Source organism: Poecilia reticulata, chromosome 6 (assembly GCF_904066995.2).
Source record: "Poecilia reticulata chromosome 6, P_reticulata-male-v2, whole genome shotgun sequence".
NCBI classification, from domain to species: domain Eukaryota; kingdom Metazoa; phylum Chordata; class Actinopteri; order Cyprinodontiformes; family Poeciliidae; genus Poecilia; species Poecilia reticulata.
This window is the reverse complement of record NC_088835.1, coordinates 31,451,034-31,472,090: the sequence shown is the minus strand read 5'-3', so window position 1 is coordinate 31,472,090 and position 21,057 is coordinate 31,451,034. Positions and strand designations below refer to the sequence as shown.

General features: G+C 43.1%; 2 protein-coding genes across 5 annotated transcripts; one reads left to right on the top strand and one right to left on the bottom strand.

The window, feature by feature from the left end:
- Nucleotides 1-695: 695 nt before the first annotated feature.
- On the top strand, nucleotides 696-16,749 carry bcl2l13 (BCL2 like 13). 3 transcript variants are annotated; one of them, XM_017301710.2, is made up of 7 exons: nucleotides 696-1,050; nucleotides 2,566-2,750; nucleotides 6,364-6,450; nucleotides 7,302-7,458; nucleotides 8,260-8,332; nucleotides 8,415-8,534; nucleotides 15,500-16,749. In XM_017301710.2, exons 2-7 carry the CDS (start codon nucleotides 2,627-2,629, stop codon nucleotides 16,409-16,411), a joined length of 1,473 nt encoding a protein of 490 aa, XP_017157199.2. In that variant the 5' UTR covers nucleotides 696-1,050; nucleotides 2,566-2,626; the 3' UTR covers nucleotides 16,412-16,749. The 3 variants fall into 3 exon arrangements, with proteins under 3 accessions (XP_017157199.2, XP_008434714.2, XP_008434715.2); XM_008436492.3 differs by having other exon boundaries at nucleotides 6,361-6,450; XM_008436493.2 differs by lacking the exon at nucleotides 696-1,050 and having other exon boundaries at nucleotides 2,617-2,750; nucleotides 6,346-6,450.
- An 850-nt stretch (nucleotides 16,750-17,599) lies between these two features.
- On the bottom strand, nucleotides 17,600-21,053 carry bida (BH3 interacting domain death agonist). Of its 2 annotated transcripts, none has more exons than XM_081608404.1 (4): nucleotides 20,905-21,053; nucleotides 20,363-20,649; nucleotides 18,569-18,702; nucleotides 17,600-18,115 (listed from the first exon to the last, which is right to left on the bottom strand). In XM_081608404.1, exons 2-4 carry the CDS (start codon nucleotides 20,625-20,627, stop codon nucleotides 17,924-17,926), a joined length of 591 nt encoding a protein of 196 aa, XP_081464530.1. In that variant the 5' UTR covers nucleotides 20,628-20,649; nucleotides 20,905-21,053; the 3' UTR covers nucleotides 17,600-17,923. The 2 variants fall into 2 exon arrangements, with proteins under 2 accessions (XP_081464530.1, XP_081464531.1); XM_081608405.1 differs by having other exon boundaries at nucleotides 20,363-20,634; nucleotides 20,905-21,043.
- Nucleotides 21,054-21,057: the final 4 nt, after the last annotated feature.

Below are 21,057 nucleotides of genomic sequence, written 5' to 3'. Positions count from 1 at the left end.
GTCCAGGTTGCCACTCACACAATGGTGGACGCCCTGATGCATCTTCTAAAAAGGCGCTTCTACACAGCGATTTAGGGTCGGGTTTTCACGCCATGGTGCATTCACTCAGGTCGGAAATATGTGGTAATATCGTTTTCAGAAAAAAACACTGACTAACCAAAGAGCTTTGTGACACCTGATGATGAAAATATCACGCATTTCTTTTACACTCAGTAATTTAATCAGTGTTATTTATGTGGTCATCTATGTGGTCAAGCTGGCATCAAAATGCAACAACAAAGATAAAATGGTGTAAATTTATTTACAAAATTAAACAATTCAACTGATAAGAGCAACAAGTCCATGTCTGTTTGAGCTGTACAAAGTTCGGGGTTTTAAAATGAAGAGGGTTGAATAGATATGATCATCACTGTTTTCAGATCTTTATTTGTACTCGTTTGGATTCCATATAAAATCCCAATGAAATACATTGAAACTTGTAATTTGACAAAATGTGAAAGGTTTAAAAGTTTCAATCGTTAATCTACTTTAAAATAGTTAATAACATTATTTATGGAGCACTAAGTAGGGCCATGGTGAAATTGGATGTGAGAAAAAGTTGATTCACGCGTTTTAAAAGCATTTAAATGTGGATAGTCTAGTGTACGAGATGTACCTGAATGCATCGTAAAGCCGTAAAACACCCTATAGAAGGGCAATGACATCAAACGGACAGAACAGGTGGAAAACGGTGGGCCATGTACACAACTGACTTTCACCGGGACCAAACGGTTCGAAGGATCCGCTTTATTTCCACTTACTTCCACATATAACCACAGCCATTTTTGTGGCAAACGGAAGTTTTATCTTGAAGGATTTCACAGGAAGCCCGGCGTTTCATTTTCGCGCGCTTGTGATCCATTCGGAGCGCATTGTGTCCGGGAGTTTGTTGCTGCTGCCAACCAGCGGTGGTCCGCTCACTCCAGATACCGCTGCTGCAAAGGGGTCGTGGCGTAAAACAGCGTCCAGCCTGGCGGTTGTTAGCATTTGGTTTCCTTCAGGACAAGGACGGTGAGAAAATGGCTCCCGCGGGACCGTTAGAAAGTTGCATAGAAGTTTTGTAATTTCTTGGCAGTTTAAAGGTGTAACGTTAAGCTAGCTAATGTAGCTTGAAAACAGACTCGGGGCTTCCAGCAACGTTTGTATACTAAAAACGTTTTTTTTTTCCTTTAAATATCAGCTTGTTGTTCACCAGATAATATTGATCTCTTATTGGTTATTGAAAATATTTTACACCACCGTGATGCTGCTATTTTATGACAACGTAACCTGGTTTGATGCTGCTATAAAAGCTGTGTGTAATCTGAATAAATCATGTGTTTTTTTTAAGTCTAACTGAATTTGGGCAACATAAAGTAGCATGAGGTTTATTTTGACAGTTACACCGGAAGTGTTTTCATAGTTTAGTTAACTTGACATATTTTACCAGTCCGCGTTTTGAAACTATCTAAAAAAAACAAAAAAACAATGAATATGTAGTTAAATAAGCAATTAACTACATGACTTTTGAAATAAAAGTATAAATGTATGCATTAAATGAAGTAGCTAAATAATTTATAGTTATTTAAATGTTTTAGTGATTTTCAAAAAAAAAAATTATAATTGTGAATAAAAATCATGATTTAATATTTAAACTCATTAAATGTTATTTTAAAAAAGGACTTAGTTCATAGCTCAGTCTTGTGTTTTTGGATCTGGTGATAATTTAGCTGAAATGATAAACTATCACCAGGGGCAAAATGATAGGATCGGATAAATATATTGGAATTTGGACGTTTAACAACGTAAATTAATTTGGAAAAACAAAAATAAAATAAGCACCATATGTGTATTTAAAAAATGTTTTTATTAGTAGTATTATTACTTTTATTAAAATTTTTTAAACTAACTAATTATTAAGCAAAATAAAGTGTTTCAGCGTGTTTTATTATTATTATTATTATTATTATTATTATTATTATTATTATTATTATTATAGGTTCCTTTGGTGAACTGCATCAATCTTCAGGGAGTTTTGTGATATTCATGCAATAATTTAAATAAAATTGTGAAAAATGTGTGAAATTGAGCAACAATTAGAGTAAAATGTAAATAGTTTCTTTAATACAAAATGTCAATAATATTCATACTTTTTAAAAAAACAACCTGTGAACAAAAATGACTGAAAATGTAACTTAATATAAGAAATTAATTGAATAATTTAATTGGTTTTAATTTAATTACTCTGATTGAACATCATTGAATTTAATGGCTAGTTCTTTAATAATGTTAAATGATTTTATCATATAAAGAACGCAATTTTGAATGAATCATTAGGTTTTTATGCACGTCTCTAATAAAACATTCAAATAATGTAATAATGACATGGAACTTAAGTAAACACACGTTTAAAAACAAACACCCACTGTGGATTCTTTTTAATTTTTAGCCCTTTTTGTTATTGCTATTTAAAAGAAAACATGATTATTCAGAAGGCTGTATAACTTGGTCTCCATGACAACTTAAAAACGGTTTAATCTTCCCCAGGCCAGTCGTCCAGAGTCGACGGTAAAACTTGATGTGCCTGTGAATCTGAAGCGTTGCGGTCATGACGTCCTGCGGTGCCTCGGCCGCCGTGCCTCCATGTTTCCACTACGAAACCAAATACATCGTGCTGAACTTCCTCAGAAAGCTGCCGGCCCACAGATCAAGGATCCCAACTACAGAGCTAGGTGAGAGGAAAACTCGCTTGTCTTGGTGAACCACTAATTTATTGACGAAGCCAATGAAAAATGGTCGTGTCTGTCCTGTAGTGACGACTAAAAGCTAGCAGAGGAAATATGTAAAACATGAAATGCTGTCAGGAAGCAAATCAGCTCCTCGTTGTTTTGTTTTTAAATAAAAAATAATTCTGTTGTGTAAAAGGCAAAATGATTAAAATGTCACTTTAAGTCTCAAGTTTGAAATAGGAAAAACTTTTTAAAGTTTACAAACTGATGACACACTAAACTTTTACATTAACTTTTAAAAAATTCAAACTTGAATTGCATTTCACTTTCAGTCTTTGGAGTGTGAAAAGGTGTTTTTATTAAATAGATATTTCTAATCCATTTTTCATCATTACTCTTATTGATCAGGACGTACATGCAATGCTAGCCAAAGTGCATTTCCTTGTATAACATGCCAGATGAACGTAATGCATGTAGTGGACATTTTTCCCAGACTTTAGGCCTGTAGACATGTTGCACGTTGTTGTTGACGTCAGGAAATGTCAACGCTGGCGGACAGAAAGAGCGTTTCTGCTGCTGTAGGACAGATGAGCTAAACCTGGACATGACCGTCATTCAGCGAGCAGCAAAGGGAAAACGACACAGACTAACCGCTGGGGAATAACTCAGAACCACTCCTACTCCTCTCTCTCTCTCTGTCTGTGTTGGCTACGCTACACACAGTCCCGTTGCCGTAGCAACTGACAACAACACCGCTAATGTTTCAAAAAAACACTCAAACATTTCCCACACAATGAACCGAACATTCAGTTTGTCACAGTTTTGTTTTTAGACTTGATGTTTATTCTGCAGTCATTAAGATTTACTGTGGAAGATTAGCTACTAGCTATTAGCTAAGCTAACACAGCGGTGGTTGATTGGCTAATTTAAGCACCTGACGACCTGTCAGAGTCGGTGTCCAGGTTGCCTTATTATTCTTTTTTTTTACTGAACCGAAACACTAAATTCGGTTCAGTAAAACCGAATTTAGTTTTTACTGAAACTAAATTCGTAGTCTTTTTTACTTCATAGTCTTCTTGACTATGAAGACTAAGGTTTTCATAGTCAAGTCATTATAACTGACCTACTTTCCTCTCTCACTGTTTTTTTTTCTGTCCTGACCTTGTCCTGACCTTGTCCTGACCTTGTCGTCTAGTTTTTGTAGCGTTGGCTATCAGTAGCAAAGCATTGCGTCCCCTTAGACATCATGCACACATTTTAGATTTAGCTCGCTATGTTGGCAACTTCACTGCTAAAACCAATGCTAGCCATCATCGTAGCAGGGCAGTCTTTTTGCCCCCCCAGCAGGACGCATTGGGGGGCAGGAGCTTGTGTGTGTGACGTCACACTGCAACATGTCTGTAGGCCGACCCGAACCGATACCTGGGCCAGGTCGGGCTAATAGCGCTTAGCATTCGTCAGCAGCAAGGAATTGTAATTGCAGAATGATTTGCTGAGTCGTTGCAGCCTGGTGCTTGCTCATGTAGCAGCAGCTCAAAGTATTTTGAGTTGTTGGGCGTGTAGCCACCTGTTCTCCAGTTTAGCTTCTCTGGCTTTGGCATGAAACTGCATTCGGCAGACATCTGAAGAATCCACCTTCATCTGAGACACTCTCAGCTCATCTGTATTCTCATTCAATGTCCAGACTGACAGAAATGTCTGCTTTATTTATTGAAATCTTACTTTGGGATTGCATGAGTTATTTCCCCCCATTCCTGCATATTTGAACCCAAATCCTTAATTTCCCGCTGGCGTTCTGGTTGCGGTGCTTCTCCGCGTTAAACTGCAGTGGAAGAAGCACAAACAGCTGCTTTCATTTAGCTTTAGGTTCATAAATCGAGTAGAAGAGAGGAGGTTTTGAGTTGCAGCACGTTTGAAAAGCTCCAAATGACCGACTGATCCCTGCTTTCCGCTCGACCCGGTCCCGTTTCTGACAGCCTGTCATGAGTAATCATGGTAGGATTACTCTCACACCAGCAGACGGGCGGACAGAGCGGCCGGACCGGCTGCCTGCTGAGGCAGCAGAGCAGCCCGGCGCTGGGCCTCCAGGCTAAACGGGACAAAGGGGAAATAACGGGGGCCGCCTCTCAAAAACTAAACAAAAAAAAGGCGGATTTTATTTTATCTTTAGTTTTTATTTAAATCAGTTGCCCTTTTGTGTTGGTGGGTCTGATTTTAAAGTTTTGTTCATTTTCTGCTTTGCTGTTTGGACAATTATTATTGGGAAGGATATTTTTCTCTTTGCTTTTTACTTTTGGATAGTGTTACTATGGCGACAAAGTGTTATTTCTGCAACTAGAAACAGCTGATTAGCATCTCAGAAGCTCAGGTAATATCTGAACTTTGACCCCAAATCCCAGAGGACTTGCAAAGGTGACCATAGAAAGAGAGAACGAGGAAGTTCAAACCATCTCTGCAAGTCTCTGTAACAACATAAACAGGATATTTAAAGGAGTGGCTAAAGCAAAGGAGGTGGATCAGCAGAGCCAGCCTGTAACGATCACAGTGTTGTCCAGGACGTGTCACCGGCTGCATTCCATTACAGATGAGCGGAAAACTTTGTCAGTATTCTGCTGATGTTGAAAAAACACAATTTCGCAATTAAAATCCCACGTAAATAAGTCATTAAGCTACTTCCTGTTGTCTTCTTCTTCATGGTTTGCCCCAGTAGCAACAGCCGGTTGTTGATCATGTGACTCGTGTAACGTGGTGGAAACGTCTGTGTGAAATGAAAAGATGGGCTTAAAAAGTTGGTTCCACTAATCTAGAGCGCTAATCATAAACATTAGCTACGCTAAAGTGCTAAACGTTAGCTACGCTAAAGTGCTAATCCAACATGGTATTTTAGTGGAAGCTAATGCTAAAGCTCCAACCAGCCTCTTGCTTAATAAAGTTTCTGTAAAAAAAAAAAAAAAAAAAGAGGAAACAGAACCGCTGTGTAAACAAATGTCAAAATAAGAGCATAAACATAAACCTCTAACTACTCGAAGGATTCTTAAGTCGATGAGCAAAACTTCCACACAGACGTCAAACTTTATTCAAAAGAAATAATTTAGGCAGAAGTAAGTGCGCTAGACGTTTTAAAGCTCATTAGCGCGTTAGCGGGAGTTTGCCCAGCTGGTGTGAAACCTCCTCGCCTCTCACGGCTGGTTACATCTCGGCTATTCGCCTAGAATGATTTGCTCCCACATGAGCTTCACTCTGAAGTCCTTCTGATGGGTTTTCCTCTCTGTTGTATTGGGAGTCAGCAGCCGCCTGTCCAGGGTCTCCTGCCTACAGGAAAACTCAATATTTGTTCATCAAACTGAGTGTAAAGCGTAAAATAAGGGTGCAGATCAGGGGCTTTGCCTGTTTGAACTGTAAACAGGCACCAATATCAGTAAAATTATTGATTATAATATGAGGAAATGTGAAGATAAACCAGTTTATTTATCAGATCAGACAATGGAGCAGAAACGAGGAATAAGAGGATTATCAGCACTGACCTAACCTGACCTAACATTCAGATAAATGTAGGATAGCATGTTAGTTGGTAGATGCAGATTTAAAGCTGGTCCAGGTCTGATGTGTTAAGGAGACGCCCAGGATGAGTGGGAGAGGAGCAGACGGATGAAGCAGCAGATCGACGAGGAGCTGAAGCAGCTGGAGCAGGAAGTCAATGACTGTAAGTTTCCACTGCCTGAGTGAATGAGGCCCCACTGCCCCCAACCTGCCCCCCCCCACTGCCCAAAACCTGCCTCCAACCTGCCCCCCCCAACTACCCCCAACCTGCCCCTCACTGCCCAAAACCTGCCCCACTGCCCCCCAACTACCCCCACCTGCCCCCCACCTGCCCCTCACTGCCCAAAACCTGCCCCACTGCCCCCCAACTACCCCCAACTACCCCCAACCTGCCCCTCACTGCCCAAAACCTGCCCCACTGCCCCCCAACTACCCCACCCTGCCCCCCACCACCCCCCACTATCCCCAACCCGCCCCCAACTACCCCCAACCTGCCCCCACCTGCCCAAAACCTGCCCCTCACTGCCCCCAACTACCCCCAACCTGCCCCCCACTACCCCCAACTATCCCCAACCCGCCCCCAACTACCCCCAACCTGCCCCTCACTGCCCAAAACCTGCCCCTCACTGCCCAAAACCTGCCCCACTGCCCCCCACTACCCCCACCTGCCCCCCACCTGCCCCTCACTGCCCAAAACCTGCCCCACTACCCCCAACCTGCCCCTCACTGCCCAAAACCTGCCCCACTACCCCCAACCTGCCCCTCACTGCCCAAAACCTGCCCCACTACCCCCAACCTGCCCCTCACTGCCCAAAACCTGCCCCACTGCCCCCAACCTTTTTGCGCCAGTGTAGTGGTTAGGAAGCTTCTCTCAGGTGTTTTCAATCTGAAAACATGTCTGAGGTGTTGAGCAACTCATTTCAAGTTTTTATTTTTCCTCCTGATTTCTGATCAGAGTTTCCAGTCCTGCAGCTTTTTCTTGTCGTTTTCACGGCGTCTTCCTCCCGTCTCCAGCGTTTTCCGAGTCGGACTTCGACCTGCGCCAGTCGGTGGTGTTCTGCCCGCCGAACCCGGACAACTCCGTGGAGGAGTGCCTCGCCGCCTTGGGGCACGGCGTGTCCCAGGAGCTCGGCCCTCACCTCTCCGCCGGCGTGGAGGAACTGCTGTCCGGGTGAGCGGAGCTGTGGAAATATTTACCCAAGAGTTTCACACAGAGGGCTTTCGTTATCAGGCGCGATCAGAACAAAGGCTGTCGCTCGGCTTGTTGACCTTTTTCAGTATTCTTTATGTAAGCATTTATGAGGTCAGACGCTGATGTTGGACACGAATACAGCAGCAGCTAACAGTTGTTTTAGTAATCGAGTATCTATTGATTATTCTGACAATTAATTGGATAAAAAATATTGTACATATTTTTCATTTTGATTTGCATTAATGGTCCAAATAATCAGTTTCTTTTTTTAATTAAGACAATAAACACTTTGTTGCCTAAAAAGTGATAATGTAGCATTCATGTAGTGAATTTGAACCAAGAGAAGCTAAAACTGACAATTAAGGAGTTCTGGGTAAAACATATTGTTTTTATTTTAATTTTATTTTATTTCAAACAGGTTTTTAAAAACAAGAAAACACGAAATCAGTAGGACAAGAGGAGCCATGTGCATAAATGACCAAGAACAAAATAATCAGATTCCCACTACTTTTCTGTCTCAAATGGAGGAGGAAGCAGTCAGCACTTATTTAATCCACTTCCTGTTGACAAAGAGGCTTTTAGCTTAAATTTCTATGTTTTGTACAGTTTTGGCTGCACTCAACATGCTGTGTTTTTTCAGCAAATTGCCATTTTATGAGTGTGTGCTCTCCAGTTAATGATTAATCGATTACAAAATGAGTTGCTGATTATTTCAGCAATCGATTAATCAGATTAATCATTTCCTTTGCAGCCAGATCTAAGTGTTGTTTGGTGTTTCAGTGACCTGGACTACCAGAGGTTTCAGCGCACGGCTCTGGATCTCATCAGCCACACCGAGTCGGCCTGGAACACGGTGAGCCTCTGGTCGGCTGCTGCGTCACCTTCCCTGACGTCAGGTGACGCAGCTTCCTCACCTGGTTGGTCGTCTCTGACAGGCTTTGGTGCCGCTGCTGCTGCTGCGGGCGCTGCTGTTCGAGGGGAAGCCTGTGAAGACGCTGCTGCAGCTGGGGCTGCGCTGCCTGCAGGAGGACATTATCGTCCAGCAGGGAGGATGGGTGAGTGTTCGACCGCACGCAGAGGGGGAAAAGGTCGTCTGCAAACTGACCCAAAGGGATTCCCGTAGCTCTGGTTTGTGTTGCATTATGGGAAATGAACTAAGGAGAGATGGCGGCGAGTCGTTTCCGTAAAGCGTAAAACTTTGAGGACGTCTCCTCTGATGATATCACCGGAAATAAAATCCAGAGAAATGGTTGATTCCCGATGTCTGACTGATTTTAAAGTCAGAAGACGTGAATGCGTTCTCCAAAAACAACTTCAGTCCAGGGTAAGAAGGGCTGTGACCTTTAACCTCTGTCCTCTGAGACGGAAAACATGACAACAGGACCTTCTGCGTGTTTACGTTCAGACCGACATGCAGCTGCTACATTAGCCACAAGAGGGCAGCAGTGAGTCACGCGCTGCAGGTGGAGGCTGCAGAGGAAGAGCTGCATGTTCTCTTAAATTATAGAAAGGTCCAACCTTTAATTTGTGATTTAAAAATGATTGAGAACCTCAACAAACCATTGGCTCCATCAAAACGGATGAATGAAATGAGCTGCAGTGACTGAAACGTTAAGTTGCTGCAGCTCAGATTATTATAATGTCCAGGTTCAGTTTATTAACTCGGTCGGTAACAGGGGCTCTGCAGCTGATGCTGCTATCAGCCAGTCAGTCAGGAGATGTTGAACAGTTTAACTTAATGTTCTTATCACTAAAGGAAGTTACATAAATGCTTGTATGTTTTTTTTAATCACACATTGGATTCAAATGATTAGATTCCCCAAAGTAATTATTTCACTTTTTAATGGCGTTAATTACAAAGTCTGTAATCAATCAGTCACATTTTAATTGAACACTAAATGAGCAACAGTTTCAATTCAAAGTTATAGAACAAATATCGACATAGGATCCGTTTCTCCCGACATTCATCCAAATAGGATCCGTTTCTCCCGACATTCATCCAAATAGGATCCGTTTCTCCCGACATTCCCTGATCAGCGCTGGGCGAGACGAAGATATGAACCCGAAGATTTATCACAATATTTTGTGGGATTATTGTGAGAACAAGAAAAGTGGTGGCAGAAACTATTAATCTCTACGTTTTCAGGTAGCTGAATCCTGAAAAACCTTCCTGTTGGCAATAACCAACAGGAAGGAAGTGATTTTTTTCACTGCATTTAATCCATATCGGATGTGACAGCGAGGGATTAAAACAGTCAAATTAACAGTCCCAGCAATATGGACAGTTTTTTTTCAACATCATTAATCTTGATAACAATCAATCAAACTTCTTATGATGAGAAACTGATGAATTGTAATCGATACGATGGAGAAGACGGTTCAGATTGGGAAGATGTTTAATTTGTTTTAGAGGCTGCAGTTATTTAAAAACCGGACTGACTGACTGACTGGCTGGTCGGTCACCGATGGCGAACGCTGCAGGTCGACGCCGTCGTTTCAGCTTTTACTGTAGAGCAGTGAGGGGAGCGCTGCTGGCTGCAAACGAGGTCACCGATGAGGAGTCACGTGACGTTAACGCCACAGAGCTGCGTCACAGCTGAGCAGATGACGGGACGGCTGATGAAGGCATGAAGAGGAGGGAGAGGAAGGGAGGGGAGGGCCCAGCGGCCGACAGCAGCCAGTGGGAGCAAAGTTGCATCTCTTCCACTTTGACGGCTGCATGCTCGCGCCCGGCTCCCTCGCTGCGACCTGCGCTCCGTCCTGTGGTTCCTGTCCTGCTGGATCTCTGGAGATTTGTGCGCTGAGGTGCGATCCGGCGCCGCAGGACTTTACGCCGAGGTGAGACGTTTTCCTGCGGAGCGACAAAAAACCCAAACTGATTTCCAGATGCTGAGAAGATCTCCTCTTCCTGGCAACATGGCCGCCGCCTCCTGTGGTTGTTTTGGCTTCTTTTTAGGGCTGAAACTAACGATTGTTTCTGTAATCGATTAATCGGATGAAAATGGCTGCATTCTACAGATTTATCATTGAACTATTTAATCCTTTTTAGTACAATGTTAGCTTTTTTTTTATATACATTTCTAATAAGCGAATAATAATTTGGGAGTTTTGGCTAAAACATATTTCAGACAAAGGTTTTATCTTAAATGCCAAAAGTGTCTTTTGTTGTAGTTTTGGCTCTGAATGTGTTTTTTCCAGCAAATGGCCTTTTTCTTTAGTCTGAATACTTTTGGTTTTAAGCAGTTACTAAATTAGTTGACAATTATTTCAATAATCGATTAATCAGGATTAATCGTTTCAGCCCGACTTTGTTTCTCTGCATGGCATTTATTTTTTTGAACTCCAGATCTCGTATTTTCTCTGCCAGGCCGCGGTTAACGTCTCAGAGATGAAACCGGAGCAGGATGTTGGGTTTTGGAGCGGAAAACAATGAGCTTCATTATGAGCCTAATGTGGCTCACAGTCGGTTTGGCAGGAACAAAGCCCGGGTCGGGTTCTGCAGGCCCGGCAGCGCGAAGAATCAGCCAACCGTCCTTCTCCCTCTGGAAACTGCTGAGCTCAAAGTTGACGTCAGACATTTTCTCTGCGGTTTGAGTCGTTTGAATCCTGGAGGACGAAGATGAAACGCTGTAAACCGACAGCTGATAGTCAAAGCAGGATATCTAGGAAGATGTAAAACATTTCTGAAGCTCCGTTTGTTCGCCACAGGCGCCTACCTGGCAGTGCAGCTGCCTGCCTCGCTTTGCAGCTGCCTGCTTCACTCTGCAGTCGCCCGCCTGGCGCTGCAGCCGCCCGCCTGGCGCTGCAGCCGCCCGCCTGGCACTGCAGCTGCCTGCCTCGCTTTGCAGCCGCCTGCTTCACTCTGCAGTCGCCTGCCTGGTGCTGCAGCCGCCTGCTTCACTCTGCAGCTGCCTGCCTCGCGTTGCAGCTGCCTGCTTCACTCTGCAGTCGCCTGCCTGGTGCTGCAGCTGCCTGCTTCACTCTGCAGCTGCCTGCTTCACTCTGCAGCAGCCTGCCTGGCGCTGCAGCAGCCTGCTTCACTCTGCAGCAGCCTGCCTGGCGCTGCAGCAGCCTGCCTGGCGCTGCAGCAGCCTGCTTCACTCTGCAGCTGCCTGCTTCACTCTGCAGCTGCCTGCTTCACTCTGCAGCAGCCTGCCTGGCGCTGCAGCCGCCTGCCTCGCGCTGCAGCGGCTTCGCTGACTTACGTAAGCGATTCGCTCAGTGGCTCCAGGGTGGAATACGTTCATCATGACCCGTCGCTGCGGTTCTGGATCAGCAGCAGAACCGAGGCGGCGCAGGGCGGGAACAACACTTTTAATGAAACCCTCAGCAGGCGTCACTGGGCCTTCACAGCGGCGCTTTAACGGTCTGATTAATGAACCGGAACCAGAACCCGGCTGATGCCTCCAGTGTGGACAGACCTGAAATCATTTTAATCCGGTTATTAAAAATTTTAGCATCTACCCAGAAAAATGAGCTGAGCACTCAGAGAATCTCAGTCTGGAAAAACATCAGATCTGTTCATGAGCATCACGTTAATGATTAATTTACTAATCAATTATTGACGATTAATCAGATTTAAAAAATTCAGTACTTTTATGTGATTTAAAAATACATTAAAAAATCCAAATAAATACATAAATTACTTTTTTAAATAAGAAAATTGTGACTGCAACTAACGATTATTTTAGTAATAATAATCATTTAATAATAATTTAGTATACCGGTGATTAATCGATTAATCAAACAAAAGACTGCCTTTTATGTACAATATTATAAAACCATTTTAAAATGCAAATAAATAAATGATCTAATAAAATAAGAAAATAAGCTGAACATCAATACAGTGTAGGGATGATCTGGTGATTATTTATTGATTAATAATCAGACAGCAAAAGGTGATTTTTTTTCCAGAATCTGAACCAGGCGAAGCCAAAACTGCCACTGCAGGAGATCTGGATCTGGGTAGAGAAGATTTAAGAAGATCTTTAAATCTTATTTCTTTTGTACAGTTTTGGCTAAATTACTGCGCTGGACATGTTGTTCTCTCAGAAAATGACCTTTTTTAGAGTCTATACTCCAGTTAATAATTAATCAATTACTAAATTAGTTGCCAATTATTTCAATAATCAATCGTTGGAGCTCTAGTCTGCACATATGCAGTCTGTTGCCAACTTTTCTAACAGGTCAGGTTTTCTAACTATCGGCCAGACGTCTGCAGGCGCTGAACCTCTGGAAGCTCCGGCCGCAACATTCCCGACTCCTGAAGTTTATTTAGCTCTACAAGACTAAACCAGATTCCCTTTAAGGATCCGGTGGTTTGGCTCTGAAGTAACTCAGGATTGTTATTCTGATTTATATTTTTTTAAGATAATTTCTGACTTTTACTTTCCAGTTGAATTTTCAGAACTTATTTGCTCTCGGTGCCAAGATGGTGAACTTATTGATGCGACCCGATCGATCGCCTGGAGCCGGATGAGTCCGCTAAATGTTTAGTTGGTCTCTGAGAACTGCAGCTACCAAAACGATGCTAACATGATGAGTTTTGATGAGTTTAGGGATTTAATTTGGTAATTTCACCGTCATGAGCCTGATGGGAGCTGTGGGGGGTTTGGTCGCCCTGCCTGTGCTGATCTCCGGTCAGATTTGAATTTTTAAATGGCTGTTCAGTGAGAGTGAAAACGGGCGGGTCTGGCTCTGACCCAGGAATCTGCCGTCTGGGTTTTGTCTTCAGGGGAGGGCTGAGATCTGAACCTGGCAACAAAACCCAACGTAGGTTAATGTTTGGCAGCTGCAGCACAGTTCAAGGACGGCAAAACGCAAATCTGCACGACCGACCTGAAGGTCAGCTGGGATAAAACGGTAAAGCTTCGCGTTTGAAATGTCTCATCTGTGGCTCGTAGTGACTTTCTGTTGTTAAACTGCCTTTAAAAGTTGGTTAATGTGGGTGGAAAGCAGCTGATTGGCGTTGGGAAGGCCGTTCTGGAGGATTTTGGGAAGTGCTCCTGCTGTTCCACATGTAAAGCAGCTTAGGGAGAATACGGATGTTGGATAACGCTGGAGCGCTCCCAGATTTAATCTCTCTGCTCTCATCCAGCTGACATGCACAGAGAATAACCTTCAGTTATTTTCTTTTTGCTCTGGATCTTCTTTGGTTGAAAATGAGAGAGTCGCTCTGCTGTCAGACGCTTTCTGTCTGCTGTGTCATCAAACCGTTCGCCCTTCCTGTCAGTCAAACGACGGACACCGCCGCTTAAATCCTGCTCACCATCCACACCATGTTCCAGGTTTTATCACCTGAATTATGGAGCTGAAAATTATGAAAATATTCACATCCCCACAGCTAACCAAAGACTATATGATATGAGTTATGACAACGTTGTATTTAACTTTGAGATAAATAAAGTATTTTTGAATTGAACTACCATTTATATGAACATCAAGGTGGAAACAACCGGCATCTGAAATGAACATGTTAACCAGACTGAACTCCTCTGGATCCTTCACAGGCTCAATGATTTCTGTCCTGAACCTTCATCTGGGCAAAGCTGACTAAAAGGTTAGCTGTGCTAAAGCTAAACCACTAATCATGTCCTAAAGCTAAAGCACTAATCCTAAACATTATCTGTGCTAAAGCACTGACCCTAAACATTAGCTGTGCTAAAGCTTAAATGCTAATCCTAAACATTAGCTGTGCTAAAGCTTAAACGCTAATCCTAAACATTAGCTGTGCTAAAGCTAAAGCAATAATCCTAAACATTAACTGTGCTAAAGCTAAAGCACTGATCCTAAACATTAGCTGTGCTAAATCTAAAGCACTTATCCTAAACATTAGCTGTGCTAAAGCTAAAGCACTAATAATAAACATTAGCTGTGCTAAAGCTAAATCACTAATCCTAAACATCACCTGTGCTAAAGCTAAAGCACTGATCCTAAACATTAGCTGTGCTAAAGCTAAAGCACTAATCCTAAACATCACCTGTGCTAAAGCTAAAGCACTAATAATAAACATTAGCTGTGTTAATGCTAAAACACTGATCCTAAACATTAGCTGTGCTAATGCTAAAGCACTGATCCTAAACATTAGCTGTGCTAAAGCTAAAGCACTAATATTAAACATTAGCTGTGCTAATGCTAAAGCACTGATCCTAAACATTATCTGTGCTAAAGCTAAAGCACTAATATTAAACATTAGCTGTGCTAATGCTAAAGCGCTGATCCTAAACATTAGCTGTGCTAAAGCTAAAGCACTAATATTAAACATTAGCTGTGCTAATGCTAAAGCACTGATCCTAAACATTATCTGTGCTAAAGCTAAAGCACTAATAATAAACATTAGCTGTGTTAATGCTAAAACACTGATCCTAAACATTAGCTGTGCTAATGCTAAAGCACTGATCCTAAACATTAGCTGTGCTAAAGCTAAAGCACTAATATTAAACATTAGCTGTGCTAATGCTAAAGCACTGATCCTAAACATTATCTGTGCTAAAGCTAAAGCACTAATATTAAACATTAGCTGTGCTAATGCTAAAGCACTGATCCTAAACATTAGCTGTGCTAAAGCTAAAGCACTAATATTAAACATTAGCTGTGCTAATGCTAAAGCACTGATCCTAAACATTATCTGTGCTAAAGCTAAAGCACTAATAATAAACATTAGCTGTGTTAATGCTAAAACACTGATCCTAAACATTAGCTGTGCTAATGCTAAAGCACTGATCCTAAACATTAGCTGTGCTAAAGCTAAAGCACTAATATTAAACATTAGCTGTGCTAATGCTAAAGCACTGATCCTAAACATTATCTGTGCTAAAGCTAAAGCACTAATATTAAACATTAGCTGTGCTAATGCTAAAGCACTAATTAATTAGTGACAGAAACAATGAAGTACAAAATATTTGTATTTCACACCGAATCAAACTGGAATTGGGAATCAGAACCTACTGCGTGAATGCAGCCATGATTTTACTGGTTCTGATGCGTGTCCGCCATCTTGTCTGCCTGGTTCTGTCCGCAGGGTAAAGTTCTGAGCCTGGACCAGAACGAGGAGGCTGCGGCGGCCGTCGCTGACGACAGCAACGACATCTACATCCTGTCGGAGGAGCAGCAGCCCGACACGCTCTGCACCGGAGACAGAGGCAAGCCGAGCGCCTGGCAGACGGACAGCCTGCCGGCGTCCCTGGGCGGCCACGATTCGTGGGCGCAGGTCGATCCGATGGACCCCGAAGACGTGAAGGACCTTCACGGCGGCGAGAGCGTGGCTCTGGCCGAGGAGCGCAGCGAGAACAACTCCTCCAACTCCGACATCGTCCATGTGGAGCGGGAGGAGGCGGAGCTCCTGGAGGAGGGCGGCGACGCCGACGGCGACGCCATCGAGGAGAGCATGATGAGCCTTCTGATGACCGAGAGCGACCTGGCGGCGCTGCGGGCCGAGTTCGGAGACCCGGTTCTGCACACTCTGCCGCCATCGACCCTGGTGCTGCCGGAGGAGCCCGTCGTCATGGAGACTCCTAAGAGTTTGTCCCCAGGGGCAGAAGCCCCGCCTCCGGTTCCTGCAGTAGAACCCGACCCGGAGCCAGAACCCGCCCCAGTGCCTGTCCAGGTGGAAACCACGACTCGGGCCGAGGAAGTCCCGCCAGAACCAGCAGAACCCGAAACCCCGCCGGAACCAGCGTGCACCCCAAAGCAGAACACTGAGCCTGAACTGGAACCAGAACCAGAACCAGAACCGGATTCCAATGTGACCCTTGTGCCAGAGGTCCTGGCTGAAGAGGCCCCGGTTCTGAAGGTCCCCAAAGCGTCGCCCCAGGACCCGGCGAAACCAAAACCAGAACCGGAGGAGGAGTTCCCGGTTCTGCTGTATGGCGGAGCGGTTCTGGTTCTGGTCGCCGCGGTGACCTTCGGCGTGATTCTGTTCAGGAGGAGGTAGAAATATGTCCAGGTCAAATAAATGTTCTATTCTTGATGTAAAAGCTCCGTAGTGCCGGGTTTCTCTAGTCGGCCCGGTCCAGAAGAACCGGGCCCTGCAGCAGGATCGTCTCCTCCTCGCTCTCTTCTGTCCGTTTCTGTCTCTCCTTTGATGATTTTTCTAACTTTTTCAGCAGCAAAATGGGATTTAAATTTTTTTGAAAAATGAATATTGATGAAATATTTTGTTTTCTGAGAATCCGGGCCGGAAGTTCTGGCATGAAAATGATCCGTCATGTTTCACTGCACATGCAACATGGGTTTTGTTTTTTGTGAATAAAATCTTAGTTTTTCCCCCCAGAGACGAGTGGAAATATCTGAATATGAAAGTTTGATGCGCCTCTTCATGATGCTGCTGTAAAACAGGAGCTGAAATATGGAAGACAATTCCTGCCGTGAAAGGAAAAAATAAAAGAAGTCATAGTTTTCTTGATAAAACGTACAAATTTAAAGTAATATTTACAAAAATAAGGTACAACTTTGAGTTTTAGAGGATAAGTCACATTTACAAGAATTTGCCATATTTGAGTTTGTCGTAATTTTTAGTTTTATTGATAAAACTTGTGATTACAAATAATTAAAAGACTAAGTTGTAATTCTTAAAAAGGAAGTTGTATTTATGCGTTTTAATTTATAAGTTCAGACTGATGAGGAAACGCTGGGGTCTAAATTATGGGATATGTTGTTACCATGGTGATTAAAGCAGTCCTGCTGGCCAATGAAATCAACCTTCATTGTGGACCTCAACCAAATTCTTGAATAGGATTTGCTTCACAATCCTCTGCACGCTGCACTTTCCATCTATTTTTCCTCCCTCTTTTCCTTCCACTAAACTTTCCATGAATGTACTTGCACATAGTGAACTTTTTAAATCACTGAAATAAGTTTATTTTAAAATCTTAATTTCCTAAATTTTGGGTATTCAAGTTTAGTTGATCATAAGTCATAATTTTACTTTGCTCGGCTAGTTTTCTTTTGTTTCTTTTTAAGATGTGATTAATCGGTAAAAATCCCAGAGTTGCAACGTTTTGTTGCATAACAACCATGTTCCATGCAGAGGCTTCAAAGTAAAACCAAAAGTCTGAGCTGCAAACACTAAAGCTGAAAATCTGAAACCGGAACAAAAACGATGAAACCGTCAAGACAGAAGTTGATCTCTGGCTGTTTATTATTTACATGAATTATAAAATGTGAGCTCAATGCAGACAAGAGCTGAAATTACAGTGCAGTTCTGGGTAGACCAGCCCTAATGCACAGACAAAAACAGTTTAATTCAAGTGATTTGCATGCATATTTAATGCAGGCTTGAGTAAACAGAAACATGTAAACTATGAAACAAATTCAAGTGTTAACTTTCAGTTCCCTCTTTATGAATAAGTCTTCAGTTTCCTTCCATCAGTAACGTTTCTGCGAGCACAGCTGGGCTGAGGGGGCGGGGCCAAAGCCTTCAGTCACTTCCTGTGCTGCAGGAAACTCATCTGGTCCACCGATGGCAGATGAACTGGACGGCCGTGTCGAAGAGGCCCTTCAGCAGCCGCGGAGCCTGGATGCAGACGCCCTTCACCAGGGTCAAGGTCAGGGCCACGACGACCTGCTCCTGGGGCAAGTCCTTCACAGAAACCTCCCGGAGCAGCCGCTCCACCTCGTTCACAAGATGGTTCCCCAACTGATGGGCAGCAGAAGAACCGGTCAGAGCAGCAAAAGCCAGCGACAATCAGGATTAATCAATTAGTGAAATAATCGGCAGCTAATTTGGTAATCAATCATTAACTGGAGACGCACCGACTGGAAAAAAGGAAATTTGCTGCAAGAACAACACACTGAGCAGATCTTAAGACAAAACTGCAAAAATATAGACAGTAACGCGTTTTCCAGGCACATAGTGCCATTTTATTTATTATTTTAAAAAGGAATTGTTTGCATCTTTTTATATATTTCTAAAATTGTATAAAAAGGCTCAAGTGATTCAATGAACAATCTGCAGAAGGTGCCAGTTCTTAAATCTGATTAATCATCAGAATCATTGATTAATCCATAACAAAAATAATCATCAGCTGCAGCCCAGTGCTAGCTGTGACCTTTGCTGTTATTTTCCGCAGCGGTGCGGAGCAGAGCTCACCTCAGAAGGCGACTCGGAGACGTTCCTGGCCAGGTTCTGCGCCGCCCGCGCCACCACCTGCAGCTCAAACTGGGCTGCGATCTCTCTCAGCTCCTGAGCAACGGCCTGGATGTGGATGACTTCCTGCTGGCCTCCTGCAGAAACAGATAAGAGCCCGAGCATCAGCACCATCACTTCCCTCCACAAACTGCTGAACGGTCTGGACTCTGATGGAGCTCCGACACCCATCAGGGCCGACACAACGGCCGTCTGCAGCGCGTTTTCCTGCAGGATCTCCACTAAACTCTCAGGTTTCCTGCAGGATTTTTGACACCATGTTGATAAAAGCAAGGCTGAGAGGCTTTCATCACGTCTCCCAGACGCTGGATTTCACTGACATGGGGAATTTGGAGGCTAGTAGATGAAGTCAAACTGATCATTCTGCTCCTCAAACTACCTGGAATTTTTATTTCCTTACTTGTTGGCACTTGAGCAATCTGTTCAACCAATATAAGACCGTGGAGCAACTATGAGAGAAAAGAAAGAAACAGCACAGCATATGTTTTACTCCTCTGGTTTCTATAATTCAGAGTGATGTCATCGCCCAGGGCGGCCATCTTGTTTGCCAGGACTTTGAATGTAGGTCAACTCTACGACAAAGTATTAGGGCCAGACTGATTTTTCTTTAACTAGTCGTAACATTAGAGGAATGATGTAGTAATTTTATGAGAACTCCAACATGAAAAACAAAAAACTAAAATGTGGAATGTTGAGAATCTTATGAAGTTATATTTCAGATTAATCTTTACAGATAATAATCTATTTTGACGAAAGAACCACAAAAGATGACCAGGCTGGTCATCTTTTCTTAAGAAAAGATTTTTTCTTAAGAAAAGATTTTTTCTTAAGAAAAAACTTTGGTCTCATAATATTATGATAGTTTTTGGAAGAAAAATGCATCTCTGTCCGGCTATTATTACTTTATTCTCCAATATAAATATAAATATATAAACTAGCTTTGCTCTAATACTTCAAAGTCAGATTCTGGTAGATTTTTCTCTTTAAATGACCTCTTTGAAAATATTTTCTGCAATTCCTTCCACACGCCCATTATGTTAACATAATTGTTAGTGGTCATAATGTTCTGCCTGATCAGTGGACGTTCTTATATCACATGCAATGCAACAAAACAGGTTTGGATGTAGAACTGAAGGGGAAGTATAAAACTCCCAGCAGTATCGGTGTCGTCTGATTTTACTTTCAGTTTCCTGGTTTGTTGTTGTAGAAAGAAAAAACAGATCAGCTGTGACTCGGTGGCCATGGGCGGTTCTACGTGGGGGCCAGTGCCCTTTTCTCACCACATAATACTAGATAGGTTTATTAGGATGATATTAATGGCACAGAAACAGCCAATTCCTCCTTTTTACTCATTTATTTTCCCCTTCACAGATTTATGTTAACTGAATAAAAACGGAGGTTCTGCAGTTTTAGTTTCTTCTTTGTTGAGACGAGATCACTTTCCATTTCCTAGATCAGTGATCTGCAGCTCCAGAGGAAACATTACCATCTCAAGGATAATATATCCTCTGGTGGAAATGGTATCCTGTTATTTTATTTTTCTATTTTCCCCTCCCCATGAAAAAAGCAGCAGGCCCCAACCTGACATCCCTGGTCTAGATCCGCCTCTGCTCTACTGCATCTTGATCATGAGTACCAGCTTTGGCTGTGAAAATTAAGCTCATCCTCCAGTTTTTTGTCGCTACTGTGTGTAAAATTTGACGTCCAGGCTTCTCAACGGGACACAGAGCTACTGACCCGGCTGAGGGAGCTCCACAAGCGGCAGGACATCATCCAAACACCCGGTGATGTTTCCAGGCAGATGTCCGTCTGCCTGCAGCTCTCCGTGTTCCTCAGCCTCCAGCTGATTTCCATTATCGTTGATCTCCCGGGATGCAATCAGCTCGTTTCCTTTGGAGCAAAGCTCCTCGTTGTAATTCAGGTCTTTGGAGTCAGGTTGGAGAAAGAAAAACACCACCAGAGCGGCGCTTTGCTGGTCCGCTAGAAACACCAAGTCGCCCATTGATGATCTGTGAACATCCAGGCTGTTTAACAGGAAAAAAAAAACTTTGTTTTGAATTGATTGAATAAACTAACAAATTCTGAACACAAGTCAGATTAAATCGATGACAGGCGTTTAGGAAAATCCAGTTAAAACCGTGAAAACTGTGATGTTAAACGAGGAAAAACAAGTGGCTTCATGCTAACTTTGATTAGCATCGAAAGCTTAACTTTAACCTAAGCTGCTAACTGCTAACAAGAAATCAACACAAAGTTTCATGAGAAATAAACAGACTCACTCGCGGCTCCCCGTTGTCTTGAAAGCATTTAAGTTAAAAGTTGATGGTGATACTAGACGTGAAGCTGTTAACCCGCAACCTTGTTACCGCATCAGCCTCCAGGGTTGAACTGTGAGCGACTTGTTCCAAGTCAACAATCTCTTAATGGTGCAC